Here is a 24,287-nt window from a genome sequence, read left to right on the forward strand (position 1 = left end):
TAATGTTGAGAAATCGGGAGTCGTGTTCACGGAATTCTACTGTGCGTACGTATTTGTTTATCTTCGTCCTCTTTTACTTCCATGCTTTAACTCTATTCCAGTTACTATTTTCACTGTCTTTTCAACGTTCATTTTTATCCCTTGTTTCTGACAGATTTTCCGCAACTTACGTAACACTTTTCTTACTGTATTAATATCTTAATTTTGTAAACTTTTTTCTCTGATGCTACTATAACAGCTGTATGATCTTCTAATTAAATACACTTATTTATTTGTTACGTGTTTAAACAAATTTCTTTACGAATCATAGAAACAAGCTCAAATTACAAATACATCATACAAATGACAGAGACTCTTTAAGTTAAAGAGTTGACGGTTTTTATAAAAGATAAAAGGATACGAATGACGTCAGGCAACATGAGCTAGAGGAAACAAGTGTTGTACGACTTTCAGACACGTAGTTCTCCTCTTCAAATAACAAAAAAAAAAAAAAAAAAGTCGAAAGGGTCTAGAAATGTGTTCTATAATGGTAATTTATCTTGTATTTATAAACGTCTCAATCCGATCTAGTAACAAACAACCATGCTAATATATGTCACTGGTCTGCTAAACTAGGGCCGGTCCTAGATAATTTGCCGACTCCCTTTCTTCAGAAGAAAAAATCTTAAAAGCCACGATTTTAAGTATGTTACCTCATCATGAACAACGAGAGGACAAAAAGCACTCGCACTCGGAAATGCCTAAACACTACAAATACAAATTCTCATTGTATCTGTTTTCTTCTTTAAATAATAACCTATTATGTTAGTGGAAGATAAAACAAATACAGCTAAAGGTGGTAATCCTTTTTATAGAATTCATATCGAGCTTCAATATCAATATATCAGTATGCAATTTCAGTGCAACTAGCTCTTTTATCTTTATTTCTTGATTTTCCTTCCACATCTGTTAAATAAATTAAAAGAAAAACTAGATTCCACCTTCAATGATACGGAAGTTGTTTGCAGGGGCGAATCGAGGGGAGGATTGCGTACTTGTTTGTTACGGTGTCTGACGAAGACAGTATGTGCAGTTAGTTGGCAAAACTGCAACACATTTATTATTTTTAAATAAACGTTGTTTTTTTTTCAGTGATTTGTATTTTTTGTTTGTTATGAAATTCCAACTTATTTTGTAGAAAACAAAAGTAATTCCCAATATATAACAAATTAATTGGAAAGGGGGTGATCACCGTTAACGCCACGTATCTGCACTTGACTATTGAGAGAGTACGACAGAAACATTTTGTTTGCTTTTCTCGGCGATTAATCGAACAATTTGTGTATATATTACGTACATTCAATACGCTTTGCAGACATGCAGAAAACAAATAAGGAACCTAAATAAAACCCAGTGTTGTTTGGGATACACCAAAACCTTACCGGAAATTGTGCCCATTTCGTATTTATGTTATAGCAACATTGATTTCCACCATTACATACATGACATTTGGTATGTTACATGAAAACGAACATGGTTGTTTTGCATGATTAATTCTCGTTGGAACAAAGCAAGGTGATGCGTGTGTGTATGTGTGTATTATGCAAATAAAAAATCTAGTCAACATCGATCTTCGACTATGCAATAACTATCATACGTACGATTACATTAGCATGACATAATACATGTTTGAAGTGACAAAGGAAGATTAAAAATTGAAAAACAAAAAAAAAAGCTCTTATTGTAACAGGTAAAATTTTTTGTAAATTGACTTTTTTTAATGATGCGTTTCAATGAATCGATTTTTAATTTTTGATAGCTAGTGTATTGGCTATTTTGTTCTGCATCATAAACTTTCTTGTATAAACGATATTATAACATTTTTTTAGAGATAAAAGAAAAACAGCATGTGTTTCCATTGTGCGAAAATTATTCTGCTTATCTGTGATGGTTATATGAGAGTCAATTACGATATCTCTTTCTAATCGTAAATATATTCTAATTTGAATATCGCTTTTTTAATTTTTTCTATCTTAGTTGAATGCAGTTAGGCGGCAGGGGTTATTGTGTTTAGCGTGAGTCAAATATCATTCTTTTTTAGCATAAATTGAGCAAATAGCTTGTGTAAGTTTATTACCTAAGGCAACTGATCAACATACAGAACAATCGAATAACGGCGTTGATAGGCTATGTATATAACGCGTACAGCATGTGTACAACCATCGACAAAAGTTAAATAGCATATTTTACATGTAACCCATATATACGAGGTGTGATGTAAAGACACGGTTAATAATTTTGTTAGAAACAAAGTAATAAAGCTTTTATGGAATTTGTTTTAAAATCCTTCAAAGTACACTCCTTGACTAGCAATGCACTTATCCCAATTAGTGCTCTCAACGGGTCGGGTCGGGTCAGGTTGAAGACCGACCCGACCCGACCCGTGACCCGAATTGGTCGATCCGACCCGTGATCCGATCCGATTGACCTGATCCGACAACCCGACCCGAGCTGACCCGATTGACCCAAACCGACAACCCGACCCGACCTGACCCGATTGACCCGGCCCGACAACCCGACCGAGCTGACCGGACTGACCCGACCCGACAACAAGACCCGAGAGGCCTAACCCGACAACCCGACACGAGCTGATCCGACTGACCCGACCCGACAACCCGATCCGAGTTGACCCGACCCGTAACCCGACTCGAGCTGACCCGACTGACCCGATCCGAGTTGACCTGACCCGACCCGTTTGAGAGCACTAATCCCAATGTTGAATCCATGACTGGAAGCATTTCTGGAAAGGTATTTCAGAAGGACGTTCAGCTGCTCTGTCCTGTCTCTCAGTGACAGGAATGGTGTCCAAACGTGTTTCTTTAAGTACGGTTTTAATTTTCGGGAAGAGCCAGAATCCGCATGGTGCTATATCTGGACAGTACAGCGAATGTGGATAGACAAGAATATATTTTCGGCCAAACATTCGCGGATCAAAGCAAAGTGTGGCAACGGCACGTTTTCGTGGTGATGAAGAAAGCGATTTGCCCATTTAATCGGAGGTTAAAATGCTTTTTACGGACCCATGCGAGATGTTTAACTCTTCGGAAAGCTCTCGAATAGTCATTCGTCTGTTCGAGCAAATCATTTGTGCCACCTTTTGAACGTTTGCATCTGTTTTTGACGTCGAAGGACTCTCAATCATTTGCTCGTTTTCAACCGACTCATTGCCTCTTTTGAATCGCTCATACCACTTGCAAACAGTCTTGAACCACTGCTTCATTGCTATACACTGATTTCGACATTTCGCGAACTTCTTTGGCACTTTTTTGCAGCTTAGAACAAAACTTAATATTGGCACGCGACACTCTTAAACACGTCCTCACTCTTCTGCCTCTGGAAGCCAACTAACAACTCGTTCAAACTCGGCCTTAACTCAACCTCCACCAAAGGTTTAGGCTACCAGGTTGACTAGTTGAAATGGATACACCGATAGATGGCACTTTGCAACTATATTCACCGTGCTTTTTGATTACACCTTGTAAAACTAGCTCAAACTTCTTCGCACAGAGAGAAAAGGTTTATGAAAGTAATTGAAACTCTCCCCATTTGGATACGCATTGAAGTGCAAGCGTAATGAAAACAAAATCTGCAATTTCATCCATTACTCATTATTTCTCATCCTCCATGCAAATGAATGCCGAACTTGCACTGAAATTATATCGGAAGTGTCAATATTTATCTCAATGACCCCGAAAACTATGAATTGGGGACTAATATTGATTGTTTCGACTCATCCGGAATGTCTGTTTCTCCCACTTACTCCCTCAACCCCCATGGCGAAAAAATTATCAATGTAATATAGTAAGACCCTTGGGAGGTCTAAGGTTGGTACTCGACCAAAGTATCATTTTAAGCAATTCAGTACTTATGGAGTTATGAGACACCACACAAACTCACTTTCATTTTTATAGGTACGTTATTTAATTTTGTCCATGATTGTTCAAGCTTTAGAGAACGAGAAAGAGGAGGAACATTTAGATCTATTCACCAATTGTGTCACGTCTAACTGAATCACTTACGTCACTCAGGACAAGAGTTGTTCTAGGTCACCAGGTACTGAGTCTTGATTCTTAGACTCAGTCTGATCTGGGCAGATCCAGTGACCTGGAAACAGACAAATATATCAACTTGGTTACGGGCACATAAATTGAAGTACTCACCAACTCCCTCTATAAAAATTATTCCGGAAGTACCGCAGGATTCTGAAACATGGATATTTGGATAGGAAAGTACTAATTTCTAAGTGTAGTCTTGACCCGTCTACAGTAGGTGACATAGTTTTGGAATTATGGGCCTTTAAAGTTCATTTATTCATGTTTTCGGCAACCTATAACTCTGAAAGGAAGTGTTCGTGCACCCAGGTCATTTTATGTGAAATTGTAATATAATATTGCGTAATATTGTGTAATATATGTTTTTCCTGAATGTTTTAGTTTAGAATATTTATACTCGTATATTCCAATTGAAATTTATTTTCTCTTTTCTTATTGGACAGATCGATCAAGATATGAAGGAACATTCCGATTGTCTGACTGGAAAACCCTGATGGACACATACGGAGCGTTAACACTGCCCCAAACTCTCATAGAGAGAGAGGTAAGTCTTTTTAACACACTTTGTAATTGCTTTGTAAACATACTAAATTCTGCTATTTTTACAACAATTTATACACACATACGAGAAGTGTTTATTATATTCTACGCCCAAAGGTAGCGCAACAATCATGGGATGACGAAATTCTGTTTCGTCGTTCAATCTTAGTTATGCGTTCGTTCAATTTTAGTAAAGTGCGGAACATTGATACTCAGCGATGTCTAGAAAAGATGCATGGCAATGGTCCTCTGTACAAAGCTGCTGTTTCCAAATTCATATTCAGTGTGGAGTCCAGCTTCTTCCCAATCACTCTATTCTCCAGAAGGTGGAGGAGTAAGGGAAAAGTTGTTTAGGATTAGAAATTAGATTTCTAGGATTTCGACATCTATATACCCTTGTTAGCCAATCACATATGAAGGTATGATGTCCCTTAGCGATCACACTATCCAAGGAAAGGAAAGAAAGAAAGGATTGGGGAAGGAAAGAAGCAGTCTGAATTCTGTATGTTATGTACTATCCCGGCATTTGCCTGGTTTGAGAAAGGAAAACCTAGGAAACCTCACTCAGGATGGCTGACCTCAAAAGCTTTTACCCTTTTTCGACCGCGTCCCCACCGGAAGTCGAACCCGAGATCATTCACACCAAAGATGAGAGCATAAGCGACTACGCTACGCGGAGCCACAATAAGAAGTTGCAATCCATATTTGTCGGATAGTAGCTTTGGAAGTAGTATGTCGCTGGGTATCATAGATATAGCTGAGTATTAACATGCAAATGTGTATTACGCAGTGGCGGATACAAGGGAGCCAATCTCCCCCTTCTCAGAAGAGAAGACTTTCTGATTTTATATATAAATGAAACCCACCCAAGAGTTCGGAGCTCTTAAAAGTAGCTCTACGTACCAGTATTACAACTCACCGCCTCCTCACAGAAGTCCGTCCTGGATCCGCCCCTGGTATTACATATGTCAAGGATTGATCATGGTTAAGTAGATCAAGGTAATGCTACTAACTTTGATAAGGTAAAATATGGTACACATAGCGTAAAGAGAGTTCAGAGTTTCTGTCTTTTGCGTGTTTATGTAACACCGAACTTATGAACGACGAGACTTACTATTAATAGGGGCTCGGAAGCACGATCAGTAGATCAACTCTCAAAGGTCATTTCTCGCGTTAAAGAGAGTTGGGTTATACAAGGTAACGTCACCAGTATGACATAGTTTACTAAACAAAAATGTAAAAGAAAAGTATATTATCCTAAAAGTAAATACACGTCTTTGGTAATTATTCATTAAGAAGTTTGATTCAGAAATTAAGTCTTTTGCACGTCCGCGAGATGGCGTTAGTGTAAAAAAAAGTCAGGATATTTATATGAGTCGCACCGGGTCTGACTAGTCTATGTGGAAAAAGTGTGGAAATCTTAGAGACAAAAGATATTGCGCGGTGAACATGAGTGAACTTTCTGCAAATCTGTGCTACATTTTACGATTTCATTTCGATAAAGATTTAAATACTGCGCAGGCCTACAAAGAAATTTGTACTGTTTATGTGAAAGATACATTTTCGAAAACAACAGGCAAAAAGTGGTGCAGTTGCTTTAGTTCAAAAAATTTCTATTTCGAAGATGCTCCTCGCAGTGGACGGCCAATCACAGCAAAAGTTCTAACCAACGTTAAACATGATCGACATGTAAGTAGGCATTACCCAATGACCCAAACATTCATCACCAAACAGTGCAAAATGATTTAGAGAAAGGTGATTACAAGCAAAAGCTTGACGTTTGGGTGCAACACGATCTGATTCAAAAATATTTACTCGATCGAATCTGTACGGATACGCAACGAACTCGAGTCATTGCTCCACAGTTACGCCGACGAAGGTTGTGCTGTACGTTTGGTGGGGTTGGAAAGGGATCGTGTGAATTATGTGCAGACTTGTACTATCGATGATTAGCGCAAAGAAATTAAAAGAAAAACAGAAAGGGTGTCATATACCACGCTGATAATGTCATACAGCATACATCTTTAATAACTCGTTAGAAATAGAAAGAGCATGGCAGAGAGGTTTTAATGCATTTACTGTATTACTCGCACTTGGAACCCCAGATTATTATTTATTTCGGTTTCTGTAGAGCTCTCTGAATAATGTTGATTTAGTTTCAAGACAGTCCTATTAGAACCACGTGTCACAATTTTTAGTCCAGAAACCGTAGAAGTTCTATAGCAATAAGATTATGATGTTGACAGAGAAATGCCAGAAGATTATCGAATGTTGCATATGTGCTTCCTTATTGATCTTCTAAAAATCACAATAAATATAATCTCATGTTTGACATGTCAAGTCTCAATACTACGATATCACCTCATATGAACAAAACAACACCGCGTGCTTCAGCACAAGCACCACCAAGCGGCCGATGAAATACTAGGAGGACATGAAGAAATAAGAGAAAGGCACGAAGAGGATCTTGTTATCCTGTTCAGAAACTTCGCCTCCAAAGATTGGCACATAGAGGCAGAAGACAACAATCACCAACAGATTACATTCTACCAATCACATCAAGCTGCTCTGGGCAGAAAAAACTCCCTAAGCTTACCTCTGCGTTGCTTTGGGCAAGTGGCTCCTTACTGATCTCCGCGCTGCACTAGAGATGAGATGCTACCCCACCTCTGCACTATGTTAGACAAGAGGTTCCTAACCAACAACCCTAAATCTTCGCGCTGCTCTGGGCAAGAGGTTCAACATTTGGATTGTAAGGCAGTGTATAAACTGTATAGAAACTTTTATAATAAAAAAAAGAGGTAAGGGAAAACTCTTGTACCGTTTCTCCACCATGCACTACAATACTTTTTAGACAATCTAGTATATTTATACTGTCTGTCCGTGTGTGTGTGTGTCCTTTCGTCCGGAACACACACAAAAAATATCTCATGAACTATTTGATGAATTAACGTTAATTTTGGCCAGGATGCTGAGTGTTAAAAGTTAAGAATCGAACCCTTTGATATAAGTGATATTCAAAACAAAAAGTGTTAGAAATCAACCATTCCTAGATTTGACATCCTTTACTATAGAAGGAAAACACTAATAGATAACAAAAAAGTCTCTTGAAATCGAAATAGCGTCCCAAGAACATTTTTTGTCTCTATCCTTAGCTTTACTAAAATCGGAAATCACAGAAATCCATATTACAATTTTCGGTTTTTTAAATATTGATCTATATTGAGCGAGAATGATCAGAGATAGCAATTTTATTTTGGAATCGATTTAGCGTTTTAAGAAAACCTTCTTTTCTCTTAACTCTCTATTCAGATTAGAAATGCCAGAAATCAACTACTTCCGGTTTTAATGTTCATCGTAGAAGAGTAAAAACTGTAATAGATAACGATAAGCTTTTTTAAAAAATTCAAATTAATGTTCTAAGAATAGGAACTATTTTATCTTTTAACCCTCTATTCAAACCGGAAGTGGCAACAAAAATATCAACTTCCGGTTTAACAATCGAAAGAGTAAAAACGGTAATAGATAACGAGAGGAAGTTTTCTGAAATCAACGTGTCCCATAATAGCACTGCATTTCCACTCTAGCCACTGTACAAAAACCGGAAATGGTAGAAATATACTACCACAATCAAGGAGAGGAGAGAATATCAAGCCATATGAACCAAAACTTTTTCACGTGGTATACATGTGACGCTGCTACCTTTTTTGTATATCTACATATTTGTTAGTATTTACGCCTGAAAATGATGTAATCCAACTACGTTTTATTTCGTGCTCCTCCATAATATTTAGATAACGTTTCCTCTTGTAAACAGTGTTACGAAATGGAAAAATGTCTGAGCTTCAACTGTTGATTCAAGACAATTTATTATATTAGATTTTCCTGAATGGAACGGAAAAATATTTCTATTTTCAACGAAAAACAAATTGGAATTTTGTAATTGAAAACTTCTAGAGAGATGAATTGTCGCTTTTATATAGCCTATACCAATTTAGCTTGTAGTAACTAAGTACTTTGAATAGAACTAAATTTAATAGAGTTTCATTAGGCTGTATTGATTAAATATTCGAGAAGTTTATACCTGTGGAAAATTAACTTCAAAGAGTGTAAGGACACATAGCAGAGGGGAAAAAAGGGTAGAGTATGCCTTTAAGGTGGTATTTAGTGAATTTACTGAAGTTAGCACTGGACGCTATAAAGAGAAAGGTGATTAAAACGTTAATTCTGAAAAAATAAAGCTTACAAGGTTGTCATGGTTATCAAGGAGAGACATGCGACTGGATAAAAAATAGACAACTTCAGAAAGCTTTCCCCTACTTAATGTAATATACTACATTGCTTGCACTTGAACTAGTTCTAATATGAAAGATAAGCAATAATGCATGCTTTTCTTTAAGGGGGCAGACTACTAAATAATTTTCCAAAGCTAACAATTTAATCTTTTGCCAGTTTTTCGTAAGTGAAAAGAGATAATGAAATGTAACTTACCTCAGCAATAGATAATGTTATTCTACACCTGAAAATACGAATCAGAAGAATTTTCAGTGTTGTCATCCATAGAAACTACAGTGTGACTAGAATTTGAATTACACAAAAATCTAGGTTATGGCAGCGACTAGAAAAATGAACTCAACGGCAATTGATGACTTATCACACTGTCTGTGTTCCTTGTTAACTACTTTTTCAATAATATTTGTATTTATTTTGTAATAAAGAGTACAAAATAAATAATTTTTAATTATTAGTATAATTAAAATACAAATGTTATTTAAAAAGTGTTTCAATGTTCTCTTTTTCTTTCATACTTGATCTAAAATGGAAGAAAAAAGGTTTAGAATGAAAACGAAATGAAATGAAATTTTTGAGTTTTACGTCCCACGATTATGCCGGTTAGGTTAAAGGAGACGGTGGTGATGAGCAATGAATGAAATGGTGGAATGAAGAAAGTGGGAGAAAACGGGAGAACCCCGAGAAAACCCACGTACACGGTGTTTGTCCACCACAAAGTTAACTTGACGGGGACTGAGATCGAACCCGGGACCCCAAGCACCAGAGGTGAACGCTCTACCACTGAGCCACCGCGGCCCCAAGGTTTAGGATGGTTCACCAAGATGTCCATACGCGCTGTTAGAATTCAATGTAAGATTTCGGGTTCAGATGAATTCTACGGTACATGAAAGCCATGAAAAGCACAGTAAGAGGAACGTAAAGTATTACCTATAGTATTGGTAGTACCGTAACACACGGTGGTATTTGCTAGTTAAGTATAACATTATTTTTTTCTCATTGTTTCGAATAGTTCTTCATTTGTTTTCCTTTGTCCCGTTTTCCATTATTCTCTTCACTCACATTTCCAAAGAATTTAGTCTTTCTTTTTACGTCGCCCTCGCATACTCTGTAGGGTACAGTACAGTACTCCACATTACATATTTTATGGGAGGTGGGGAGAGGAAACAGCGAAGGGTGTCTGGGTGCTCCGGTTTTGTATGACATCATCATTCCTCAATTTTATTCATAATTATTCACTTCATAAATTAATTTTATTCATTCTAAAGAATGTAATCGTAGAACATAAAACTAAACTATTTTGTTTTTTTACGAAACATTTTATCAGTCTTTTCCTAACACTTTATTCGAGAGTCCACAAAATATACATTTCTCCTTCCTAAATGTTTCTTTCGCCATTCCTATAGCGTTGTTGAAGTGAAGCGCTCCTTTTGAAGATCGAGGCTGAACGAGGGGTGCACTTACAGTTTAAGGTGTAATACAAAAAAATGAAATAAAATCTTTGAGTTTTACGTCTCACGGTTATGCCGGTTAGGCTAAAGGAGACGGTGGTGATGAGTAATGAATAAAATGGTGGAATGAAGAAAGTGGGAGGAAACGGAAGAACCCCGAGAAAACCTACGCACACAGTGTTTGTCCATCACAAAGTTCACTTGGCGGGGGCTGGGATCGAACCCGGGACCCATAAGGTGTAATACGAACCAGCGTAACAAGTTTCATGTTTTTCCATCGAGAATCGAGTCCGGGACAATATACATGAATGGGAAGAAAAGCATGGAGAGCGGTCTCATGTACAAAACTTCACTTACATTACAATTGATGAATTTATGAGTCGAATGTAACGGATGATTCCTAAAATTTCGCACTCATAATTATCTGTTATATATTTTACTAATATTAATTGGATTTTCATTTGTTTGCTACAGATAGTTAGCTTAGTCATCATCTTTAAGTTTTTGGAGTGAAGTAAGTTATTACAAGAGGGATATTGCATCACGAATTATAAAGGATTGATTTCTAGAGTGTACTCCGTTTATGATAATCACAATAATAAAGGAAAAAAAATATAGCAGATCATTTTAAACAAGAAAATGTGCCTAAAACTATTATATATCGCTTTATTCGTTATTGGAATATCACCCAATCGGAAATCAGGATCAGGTTGGAGAGCAATTGTAGTGAACAAAGCCAATATTCGTTGATTGGAGCAACAGTCAAGAACAAACCTGAAAAATCAACGAGAATGTTAGCCAAAACATTTCAAATGTAGCCAGTCTTATATAGTAAAAACTCTTAAGAACAAATGTTAAATGCAATACAGGAGAAAAATACAAGTTCCAGAGACAAATGAGAACCAGCAACAAATTCAACGAAGATGCATACGTTTGATAGAAAAAAAAATCATGGAAAGCAATTTATTCTCGATGACGAAAGTTATTTTATATTTCAGCATTTGAATAAAAAAAAAGTAAACGTAGGATTTTAGTTGACTGACTATAGCACACCCTTTGAAGATGTTAAATGTAAAAAGAAAAGCAAATTTGAGATAAAATCCTGGTATGGGTAACCTTTTCACTAGCTGGAATTTCACAACCTTCGCGAATGGTAGTCAATCAATAAGTGTACCTAAGTGATTGCATTAAGAAACGACTTATTCCGTTTACCAAAAAGTATCATTCCGATGTTAATTATACCTTTTGACAAGATCTTGTCCCTATATCTCTATGGGAAATCAGTGGTATCATATCTAACCGATGAAAATATAACTTTTTTTTCCTAATAAGCAAGGTAATCCACCTTGCGCTCTGAATTTTTAATTTATTTTTCAATACGAAAAATCATGGAAAAAATCTGAAATTTTGTTCGAACTTGTGAATGTTAACCCTTAACCATTTGATAATCCGATTTTTGAGAATGAAACTCGCTGAGTATGAGAAGACTGATATCGACCTCTAAAATTAAATAAAAGATCTAGGTTTAAAATGAATATACAGAAGTAACAGTGGAATATTGTATTGCTATGTCGGGACGCATGGTGAATCAGTCGTATAACTCTTATTTCTGGTGTGTTTCGACCCTGATTCAACTCTCTGCCAAGTAACTTTGTGGTGGACAAACACCGTGTACGTGGGTTTTCTCGGGGTTCTCCCGTTTTCTCCCACTTTCTTCATTCCACCATTTCTTTCATTGCTCATCACCACCGTCTCCTTTAACCTAACCGGCATAATCGTGGGACGTAAAACTCAAAAATTTCATTTCATTTCATTTTCATCCTAAACCTTTTTTCTTCCATTTTAGATCAAGTATGAAAGAAAAAGAGAACATTGAAACACTTTTCTTTAACTATTTTGAATGAAAAGTAGAAATACTAGAGATGCAAACAAGCCGGCTTTTTTGAATCGATGGTTTTTTTCACATAAAAAGCCGGCTTTTTTGGGAAAAAAACGAGAATTTTGGAAATTTTGGAAATTTTGGCTTTTTTCATTTTCATGATTTTTCTATCTAAATAGATTTCTTATAGTATATTCTATAGTTAGATAAGAATTCCAAGACCAAAATGCCATATTTCACTCTAAAATTCACCATCAAGATGGATGGAGCACATGTTTTACGAATTAAAGCTAACATGAAGAATGTAGTATTTGAGGGCAATTTTAGAGGCTATTTAACTTTTGAGTTATCAACATTTTTTTCTTCTCTAGATCATTATAGTTTGTCATCCGTGTTTCATTTGTAAGAGCTTAGTACTCTAGCTTCTAGCGTAAAAGTTAAACTTATGTTTTTCTATATATCTGTCAAAGCGTACGTTTTTTAATATATCCGTCAATCCGTACTTCCACATTTCTGTTATACTGTAGCTGTGCAACGATTTAGCAATAATTTTCCGGGTACAATCTTGAATACTAATTTATACAAATAATCAGTAGCGGATTGAGAAAAGTACTTTGGGACGGGTTTCTCTGATTGTTTCATTTTCTAAAATGACCTAATTTTATTTGGGAGGAGCTTGAAGTTTATGAGTACAGGCATAATATTTCGTTTCGTTTATATATTTAGCGATAATCCTCCGAATACAACCTTGAAGATCATTTTATTCTGAGAATCAGTGGCGGATTTAGAAGAGTATTTTGGGAGGGGTTTTTCTTACTAATGTTTAGTTTTTCTAAACATTCGTAATTTTTATTTGACGGAAGTTTAAAGTTTATGAATAAAGGCATAACTAATAGATATTTCCCGATATTTCCTTTGCTTTAGACATTCCGCAATTTTGGGGAACAGGCTTCAGCCCGAAAGACCGCCCCTCTAACCTTCACCAAGCTGTCACTGCTGGTGATTAGTAATAATAACGATTTAAAAACAATAAGAAAGGAAGTCGGCCAACTCACAGTACACGCAGTATTTCTACTTCACAGATGGAATGAAGAAAAGCTTTGTCAGAATGGTCGAATGCTGGGTTGAATCCGAACTTCCCGATAGAAGCGCAAAAGCTCCACTCAGTCATGTTTGTTGTGCAGTTGTATTTATCTTAACTTAAATATATTCCGTAGTTCCTTTTTTGATGGTGGTGGGGTGGGGAGAGTTCCGTAATGATATAAAGGGTGTGAGCCAAGAACATGGTAACGAACAAATTTTTAATTGCTGAGTAATGCAGCACCAGATAGACAGCAACGCATACCGCTTCGTTTAATCCCTCATGTATAGACGTATGTGAAAAATCAGCTTTCCGACTTTCAAAATGAATTGTGCAGCAGAAAATCTCTAATTTCTTAAAATAGTAAAATTGTGGGTTACCATGTTCTTGCCTCACACCCTTCATATGTTGAATCCCTCTTGTTAAAATTCAGAAAACTTGAGGACTGAGTAAACCGTGATGGTGGTTATACAAAACTATAGAATTTCAAGAATATACAGAACCAAAAGCTCTAGATGTGCAGCCTGTAAGTGTATTATATAAATCTAAGTATTTCTCTTATGTTTTATTTTAATTTTAATTTGTTCCAAAAACAGGGTAAGGAATATTTTGAAGTAAATATACTACATAGAATTTTCCTAGTTATTTGTGTATTTTTTAAAGGAAGTATTTACTTTTAGTGTTGGCTGGTTTACACCAGGTGTTTTTTTTTCTTTTTTTAAATAAACAACTGGTTTAAACCAAAAAAATAAAAAAATAAAAAACGAAAAATGCGAATCCTATGAACTTCATGGTGACGTTTACACACATCAAACAATCTGCATTAGTTTTATTTCCTTTTCATCTTTTAATCAAGGTGTCCCATGTTCAATTCTCGGTCGAACCACAACCCTTCTTTCATGCGTAAACAAAGTAGCGGTTCGGATGTAACTTTAAGCGAAAGTCTTCTCCGTGATAACCTCGGTATTACGTAAGGATGTTAAGCCTAAACTACGAAACGAAACTAAATTGTATATTTGTGCATGCCTGAATGCCTGTTGTTTTATAAAGAAGCCAAGGTTGCTTAAATATATTGATAGAAATTGGCATAATTTATCGATTGCCTACGTAGCTTCCAATATTAGCTTGGATTGGACTTTCAATGATATGTACGTAATAAATTTGTAATTTAATACCTCAGTTTTAGCCTACTGATTATGATATATTGACCTTTAAATTTTACATGCAAAGCAATAACAGGATTTTTCCGTTATTGTTTTACATTTAGAGTAATAACGGGATTTTCCCGATGGCTAGGGCGGGAGTTTCCCAATTTAAGAAATGTACTGACCGGATTTATTTAAGCTTATGTGACCTCTTCCAGCATAATCCCGTTGTTGCATAATAACACCAAGGCAAAACAAACTTATTTCTGTCAATATGAAATATAAATACATAAAGCAAAATATCTAAACCCAAAAAATCTGGTTAAAGCCAAAAAATCCTAGTTTAAACTCCCCCTTCCAAAAAAAAAGAGCGGGTTTTGGGCATTTTCAACAAAAAACCATGGTTCTTCCCAACCCTACTTACTTTTGTATATAGGAAGTTAAAAAAAAAATCTTATATGCATTGGTTAATCCTTTGGAATTCATAATGGAAATATGTTGAGAACTAAAATTGTTTGAAACATCTTTTCGAAATTCATGGTTTATTTTCGAGGTTTTATATTATTATCGGCATCAACCACTAATTAAATGACTTTTTGTGTTATAGAGAAGCGAAACAAAATCTGATTTATGAATTTAAAGCAGAATTTTGAAAAAAGCCCAAAATTTCCCAAGCAAAAAAGCGAAGCAGAAAAAACCGAGTTTTTTTCCCAAAAAAAGCCGGTTTTTTTCCGAGCCCTTCCATCTCTAAGAAATACCAAATTTCATATCTTTAAACTTAATGCATTTTGAAATATAGAGAGCTAATAATAATAATAATAATAATAATAATAATAATAATAATAATAATAATAATAATAATAATAATTGGAAACCCCCTTTTTTCCTTTTTGAGTCGAGTTTTTAAACATCCTTTTTCATTAGTATCTTACGTCACAAATCTAATATTGTCCAAATTTCTAACTTCTAGCTCAAGCAGTTTGGCCTAGGCTAGAGTGACCACATTTAGAGAGTAGTTTTTAAAAAAGGACACTCGGCAAATTGGCGTAATTTGACAATTCACCTAGCTATAGTTATCGTTACATTTTTTTTTTCGTTATTCATGCCAGTAAGGATAAGATAGCTTTTCAAAATAGGCAGATTTTTATGTATTTAACGTTCTTTCAATTTTAGTTTTTCACATTACCTTCTTTAACACTTTACATGAATCAGGAGTAGCGGCATCAACATGTCACTTGAATGTGATTCTTCATTTTGATGACTGAACTTCTTGCAGAAGGGGTTATGTGTCTTTCAAGAAACTCTAGAGGTACACAGGAAATATGTTTAAAATGACACTTCGGGATTGAAAAAATTAAATGAAATCTTTAAGTTTTACGTCCCACGGTTATGCCGGTTAGGCTAAAGGAGAAGGTGATGAGAGATGAGTGAAATGGTGGAAAGGAAAGTGGGAGGAAACGGGAGAACCCCGAGAAAACCCATGCACACGGTGTTGGTCCACCACAGTTAATTTGACGGGGACTGGGATCGAACCTGGGACCCCAAGCACCAGAAGTGAACGCTCTACCAGTGAGCCACCGCGCCCCCTCCCACTTCGGGATTATACTACGTAACAATGAGCCAAAGTCAGGATTATTATTTTTTTAAAGGACACTTTTCACCCCGTTTCCATTTTTCTTGGAACATTGGATGATTTCCTGAAAACGGGGACGATGCTGTTAAAAAAAAAAGAGAGAGAGAGAGAGAGAGATGTCTGTTTGCCCCAGCTTAGGAATTAAACAATCAATAACGACTTCTTTTATTAGGATCACATTAGAGAGTCTTATAAGATTGTGATGTTAGTACACTGTTAAAAATAATTTCTTAAATTTGAGAAACCGTTTCTTATCTGTGCACCGAGACAATATTTTCTTAGAAACGAGTTTTGGCAATTCTCATTCATAAGGAAAGTAACAGTATAATTTTCTCGTTTCGCTTTATACAACCTCATCTACTTTTCTTCATTTCTCATTAATGAGAGATTCAAACTTTTGATTCTAAGAACAGATATTCTCGGTGCACAGATAAGAAACGGCTTTTCAGATTTAAGAAAGTACGTCAGTACGTCTGTCTGTCTGTTCACAATAACTCTTGAATGGAAGCGAATTTTTAAATTCTATCTTGGGAATAGACAGCTAGAGCGATTATTTCGGCTGAGTTCATTAATGAAGTCAACCTGTTATATAACATCAACACTGATAACGGAGATTTTAATGGTGGACGTTTAAAGTCTATACTATTTGCGCAGTAGAAAGGAAATGCTCGTTCCCAATAATAAAAGGATATCATACATGTGAATTGATTACATACGAATTATTGTAATTATTTTGCAAAATTCTGCTATTATTTCAATTTATTCACCCCCAGCAAGTTTTAGTGGGTGATATTTTTCCAAAATATTAATTGGGAAAAAATTCCCTCGTCCCATGTTGAAATCACATTCGTTTAGTAATTTATACTGTACATAGTTCCAATTTCATTATTTTAATATTCTAACCCTGTTGTTAACGTTAATTGTTGTAATATTATTTCATCTCTTAATCTCCGTTCGTGCCCCTTCCTGGCTACGTCATAAGAAAATTATTCATTGATTTAGTTGTTTCCCAAAAATCCAGTTTTTCAATTTACAAATATTTTGTATCTTTCTGTTTTGTCTTTAGTATACCCTAATTTTAATAAACACTGGGCTCATAGTGGTCTGGTCTCTTGTAAATAGTTGAAAAGTGACCAAAAATGGCAAAAGCACACGAAAAAGTGACCAAAATCTCATCATACCCCTTTTTTCCTTTGTCAATTTCTCCACCACCTCTCTCTTTGTTGTTTTGTTTCTTCTTTTTGAGCTTCTTCCTTTCTTAGGTTTCCAAAGTAAGCTTTGTAGTTACGGTAAGCAGACTTAGCAGATGTAAAAAGCTTGTGAGTAAGTGGAACCAGTTCTGGCCTATTTCCGAATTTCTTTATCCCAGACATTATATTTAAATTCGCATTAAGAGTTCTCAAAAACGTGAAATATTCAAATTCATCACCTACTCTTAAGAACATACAAGAAGCATAACACAAGACGAACATGATGAACCACACACACACACACACACACACGACATTCAACTGAGCGTTAACTATTACGATAGAAATTCTAAAAGATTATTATGATAAAAGAAAAAATAGACACAGAAGGGTTCTCAACCCCACCTTGAGAGCTTAAGCATCCACCAACCGTTTAGTATGCTTTAGAAAGAATAAAAGCTGAAGTGAGAACAAAGTTGACTGTTTCACATGTGGCAGGAAGTACTGAAGCTTTCAGAAGAGTAATGAGTAACAAGTTTCTGCCTTTTTCCATTTGTGTTTATATTTTTCTTAGAAAACTACCAATGCAAAACATAAATCACACGAAAGTCACTTTACCTCTCAAAAAAGTAAATTTTCGTGACAAATTTGAAAAAAAGTAACTTTGAGTGACCAGCTTGAAAAAAAAGTAACTTTGAGTGACCAACTTGAAAAAAAAGTAAATTTTAGTTAAAAAAGTGACTCGCTATGAGCCCTGTTCCACTCAATGAATTTACATGAATAAAAATGTACTTTACAAAAAAATAAGCTAGCGCCAAATGCGATCCTGATAAAACTAGACTCAGTCTAAAATATGTATATAATTCTTACTTCGATCGATCTCTTCATTTCTAAAAACGTTTTGACTACATCCTTCTAACGTCCGTCCGTTGATACACCACTTGCAGAGCAGGCTCGAAATCAGCCACAGAGCTTTGGGGGGCCATGAATATGTTAGGAGGGGCCAAGTCATTAAAAATTCTCTTACAAATATCTAAATTGTGCATTTTGCATTGAGGCCTGGAGGGAACATGAAAAATTAAGGGAGGGCCAGGCCCTCCCTAGCCTCCCTCTGGTTGCGAGCCTGTTGCAGAGTAACACTTACCAACTGAATCTGGTATAGGCTTATTACTATATTGTCAGATTTTTCCTTATTGAGGAGGAGGTAGGTGAATGACCCTCAAGACTTGTCAATTTCAGTCATCTGCGTATGTCCATCAATCTCTTTTCTCAGAAACGACCGCGGAGCCCAGGAGGGTAGGTATGAGCGGGTCTGTTTTGTCAATTGTTTCAATCGAAACACCGCCCGAAACAATGTGGTCATGTGGCTCTCGAAGCCGTACATGAGAACGAGGTCGCTTCGTATTTTGAAGTGAAATAAATAAATAAGAATATTCCCTTCTTTCCTAAACGCTAAATCTTTTTTTAACATGATGTAATAAATAACCATTATGATATTGATTGATAAAATTGGATTTGGGGGAGTATTCCTCTTCCATCCAGGGGTGTGTGTAAAGAAATTTGGAGGGGTGTAGATTACTCCCTGCCTACATCCTATTCACCGGCCAGGGAAAAGTGTGTTCAGGCTTCACAAACAGCAAGGGAAAAGTGGGCGGGATCTCCATCGTGTTGGTAAAGAACAGTGTTGTTGAGGTCCAGATTCTGCAACTGTGAACTGCAACGATTCAACATCTGCACACATAAGTAACGTGTGTCACGGAACTCTCAAAGAAGTACGTACCAAAGATGCGTTGTTCGGTCATTTCCGCCCAAGGCATGACGTGGGAGAATTGTTCTCAATTTCTTGATATAAAATATGGATTTTCCTTTACCCAATGTAAATGTTCCTCTCCCGCGAACTCCGATAAATAGAACATGCATCTGGGAAAAGAATGCACTTCCGAGGAGAAATGGTGGGGAAGGACTCCAGAAAGATCCTTCATGCTTCCTACAGGTGGTTTAAGTCATTATAAGTTAGTTCATTGATGGCCATTGGCCGGAATGCATGCAAATATATGTCCATTTTCATGTGTAGCTCGATTGGGTTCTTTGCAATTCCAAGTTGTGTAGAATGCTTTCTGACCGGCTTGGAAGGTGAACGAATCACAGACATACAAACTTCCGCACACATTTCCTTTCGGAGTGATGGACGACCAGAACGAGAAACATTCAAACACTTATTAGCCGAAAAGCGTTCCGTTCAAAGTCTGACGAATTATAGGGTAATTACCGAACCGTTGACGTAACCTATCCATCACCTGCGGCATATTTTCGTTGTTGTGCTTCGGTTCATAGACCCACACCCTTGACACTATGCACTGCTCCAAAGTGAAGTCACTGGTATCTGGCATCGTTGTTCACTAAACATCGAAAAACGAGACAATGGACTGGTCAATGTACAGACTTTATTCTCCTCCTCCGTAGGCAGTCACGTGACAGTTATCTGACAATTCAGTGAGGCGTGCTGCTGTTTTCTCATCAATAACTAGAATATTAGGTTGAAATCTTAAACATCTTTTGTTATTATAGGCATTTAGTTCGGGTGTAAAGGGACTTTCTGGCCACCCTGTATGTAATACATGAACGTTGTTTTTAATTTTATCTTTTATATATACACCCTCCATTCCAAAAGAAACCGAACGTTTAAAAAAAACAAAAAAGCAATGTACATTTTGGAACAAATCATTTTTATTAATCAATGTATTCCCCTTCTGCATCGATACACATATTTGCACGCTCCAACAAGTTGTCAAACGACTTCTCCATGTCCTTTATTGGAATGGTCTTTAGGACGGCGGTCGTCGCCTTCTCAATGGCATCAATCGATGCGTGCCACTTTCCTTTCATCGCCAAATGCAGTTTCGGGAACAGATAGAAATCGCACGGAGCGAGATCTGGTGAATAGGGCGGATGATGCAACCGAATAATGTGACTTTTGACCAAAAATTCAGTTACAAGTCGCGAACGATGTGATGGTGCATGATCGTCCAAAAGAGTCCAACTGCCGATTTCGCGATATTCGGGCCGAATACGACGAATTCTTGCCAGCAAACGCTTCATGACGCCCAAGTAAAACTCTCCAGTGACAGTCTGGCCGGGCTGAACAAATTCTTTGTGGATAATTCCTTTTGAATCGTAAAAACAAATCAGCATCACCTTAACTTTTGACTTCACCAAGCGACTTTTTTTGGGTGTTCCTTCATCCGGCGCTCTCCATTCAGCACTTTGCCGCTTTGTTTCGGGCTCATATTCAAAACACCACGTCTCGTCACCAGTTACAATCAATTTCAAGAAGTTTCGATCCTGCCGAGCACTTTTAACGATGTCTTTGCAATGCGCAATTCGATCAACTTTTTGGTCTTCGGTGAGTTTGTGTGGTACAAACCGCGAATTAACCTTTTTAAGGCCCAAAACTTCGGTCAAAATGCGGTATGCGGTTGTTTGAGGAATGCCTAATTCCATTTCAATAACTTTCACCGACGATTTTTTGTTATGTTTGATGAATTCACGCACTTTTTCGATGTTTTCTTCCGATAATCCGGTTCTGGGAGGGCATGATCTTTCGTCATCATCCAGCGTCTCTCTACCCGATTTGAATCGCCTCAACCACTCGTAAACTTGCGTACGGGATAGACACTCATCACCATATGCATTTTGTAGCATTTGGTGCGTTTCACTAAAAGTTTTACCCAGTTTAACACAAAACTCAATTGCAGCTCGTTGTTTGAAACTCATTTTCCGACCGATGTACACAACACACTGACAGTTGAAACGCAATAACTATGTTGCCGTGCATCCAAATGTCATGACATTTATACCAGTTGTCAATGAGGGACTACGCCATCTACCGGTAAAATATTACAATAGATGGCACTAGTGGTACTATTTGTTTTCAAAAGTTCGGTTTCTTTTGGAATGGAGGGTGTATAATCATTTACGATAAATGTAAAGTAGAACTACTCAAAGGTTTCTGTTATTGGTTTAGTTTAAAATTTTAATTTAAATTCAATAGATATAATATACAACACGCACTTGAAAACAGCGTAGGTAAATTTAACTCCTTGTCTTTGGTAATACACGTAGCAGATACGGGTTTCGTATTTCTAAAATTAATTCTACCCATCCTGTTAATAACATGCAAAGTAGCTAAAGTTCTTATTGTGAAAATGTTCTCTTTTTTTCAATCACATCTTCTTCTTTTCCTCTTATTATTATTATTGTGCAAGTGCATTCACGTCAAAGTATGTTGAAGATGCGATGCGATGCGTGTGCTGTGGTATTTCGTCTGAATTCAATTGGATGAGTTAGAGACGAGGAAAGCAGAGGCAATCTGCAGAGAGTGGTATCGATTGTCGCATACACTCAAACACACGCACACATATATACATACGACATTCCCTTGCTATATATATACTCAGACACACGCATCTCCACGCACAATTCATCTCAACAGAAGACGAGAAAGGGGAAGAAAGAGAGAAAAAAGGGAGAAATGAAGAAAAATGGAAGATAACTTGAAGCGTCTTTCATCTATTTGTTCACTCGGTTCTTCCTCTTAATCATTTCGTCTTTTTTTTTAAGTTTCACGCTACAACTATAGACTAGCTCTGTTAAAATTTCTTAATACATGCTATATGTACCAATATTTGCTCAAATTTGTTACGTTAGGGTTTTTCTTAATAAGTACTTATTTACCCTGTTGTACCGAATAACTTGCTCAACAGTAAATTTTAGAATATTATTGACGTATAAATGCAAATATATCCAAAGGTGATACATTCACATATGATAAATAAACCTGAGCTAATTGATAGACCTATATATATACTCTTCCATAATTCGTGTAATTTTCTACAGCACTGGGAGAAGATGAAGTTTTCACACTATTAATGTAAAATTTGGCATTCTTTTTTATAAATATCTGAATTTTTCGAATTTCTAAAGGAAATAAGAGAAAATTACTGTTTAGCGCCTCTTTTGGGGTTGTAAACACAAAAGTTCATTTTTCTTATGGGAGATTCAATGTTAAATTTTGGAGGCAGTTTTTTTCAATAATTATTCGTAAAGATTTTGGGGCAAATGAGTTGTGTTTGTTACAGAAAGGCAAAAACAATCATTCACAAACCTAGTAAAGCCGTCTCAAACATTATTTTGGGAAGGCCCCCCTTTTGGGGGGCAAGGGGCGTAAAAAGGTTGTGGATGAAGCATAAATTATTGGATCTTTATAAAAATTTTTGGAATGCGTTACCAAAATAGCATTCCAAATTTCAAAAACGCATACTCTTTTGCTACAATGACGCTAAATTTCACATTAATTTTAAAAAAATACCTTCTTCTCGTATGTCCCTACTAAGGATATTTATGGTGATTTTCTTATTTTTGAAAGGGGGCTTAGCCCCATTATCAGTCACTCTTACATGTAAGGAGCATTGGAGCATTAATTCTGTGACATTCGTGATTAATCTGACGTTTACTGGCACTCCGAAAATAAATTTTGGGATTTTGGTAACACATCACCCACCACCTTTTTACGCCCCTTGCCCCCCAAAAGGGGTGCCCTGCCAAAATAATGTTTGAAACGGCTTTATTAGCTTTGTGAATGAGTGTTTTTGCATTTTGTAACAAAGACAACTCATCTGCCCCAAAATCTTTACGAATAATTATTGGAGAAAACTGCTTCCGAAATTTAACATTGAATCTCCCATAAGGAAAATGAACTTTTGTGTTTACACCCCCAAAACGGGGGCTAAACAGCAATTTTCTCTTATTTCCTTTAGAAATTCGAAAAAATCCGATATTTATAAAAAAGAATGCCAAATTTTACATTAATAGTGTGAAAACTTCATCTTCTCCCAGTGCTGTAGAAAATTACATGAATTATGGAACAGTCTGTATACATATATATATATATATATATATATATATATATATATATATATATATATATATATATATATATATATATATATATATATATATAGGGTATTACAAAAACTTGTCACAATATTTTGGGAATAGATTCCTTACATTAAAATAAGAAAAAAAGTTCATATGGATCTGTGCTCAAAAATGGATAGTTTCGGAGTTATAGGGGCCCGGAAACGTGAAAAAAAATTAACTTTAACGGTCAATAGTTCCACTACTATCGGACCAATTATAGTCGGGTCAATACATCACTGAGGAACTAGTATGTGAACTATTCAAATATCCATCTTTCAGAACCTCCGGTACTTGCACAATCATTTTTAGAGAGGCTGTCTAGGAGTACTTGATTACTCTCCACCTACATCGTTAAAAAATTGGTGTTCAAGTACTGGAGCATTCTTAAACATGGATATTTGGATAGTTCACATATCAGTTCCTCAGTGATGTCTTGACCCGACTACGATACGTCCCATAGTAGTGGAGCTATGAACTTTTAAATTTCACTTATTTCACGTTTTCGGCATTCTATAACTACAAAACTAAGCGCTTTCGACTACAGGTCCGTATGAACATTTTTTTTCTTATTTCGATGTTAGGAATCTGTTCCCAAAATATTTTGACATATTTTTGTAACAGACTAAATATCTATATCTACATCTATCTATCTATCTATCTATCTATCTATCTATCTATCTATCTATCTATCTATCTATCTATCTATCTATCTATCTATCTATCTATCTATCTATCTATCTATCTATTTATCTATCTATCTATATATATATATATATACAGGGTGGGCCATTTTAATTAATCCACGGAAATATCTAAAAAATGATAAAACATAGAAGAAATGTTTGAAGTACACGTTATATATTGCTAAGGGGGAAAACCATTTCCGCCAAAAGTACCCCTCTCCACCCCCGCAAATGGGGGTAACAGGGGGTAACTTTGAAATGTCAAATGGGAACATGGGTCGAGTAATACCTCGTTCGAAATGTCTTGGAAAACTAAGTAACGTTG

The 24,287-nt window shown here is 36.3% G+C and overlaps 1 protein-coding gene across 1 annotated transcript in view; it reads left to right on the forward strand.

Annotated features, from left to right (window-relative positions):
• Positions 1–24,287, forward strand: part of LOC145676060 (uncharacterized) — a 1,660,834-nt gene that overhangs the window by 1,340,670 nt on the left and 295,877 nt on the right. The window contains exon 8 of the mRNA XM_081746923.1: positions 4,535–4,635. Within this exon, the coding sequence (XP_081603049.1) occupies positions 4,535–4,635 (101 nt within the window). The remainder of the gene's footprint in view (positions 1–4,534; positions 4,636–24,287) is intronic.

Source organism: Thermobia domestica, chromosome 18 (genome assembly GCF_964235325.1).
Source record: "Thermobia domestica chromosome 18, izTheDome1.hap1.1, whole genome shotgun sequence".
NCBI classification, from domain to species: Eukaryota; Metazoa; Arthropoda; class Insecta; order Zygentoma; family Lepismatidae; genus Thermobia; species Thermobia domestica.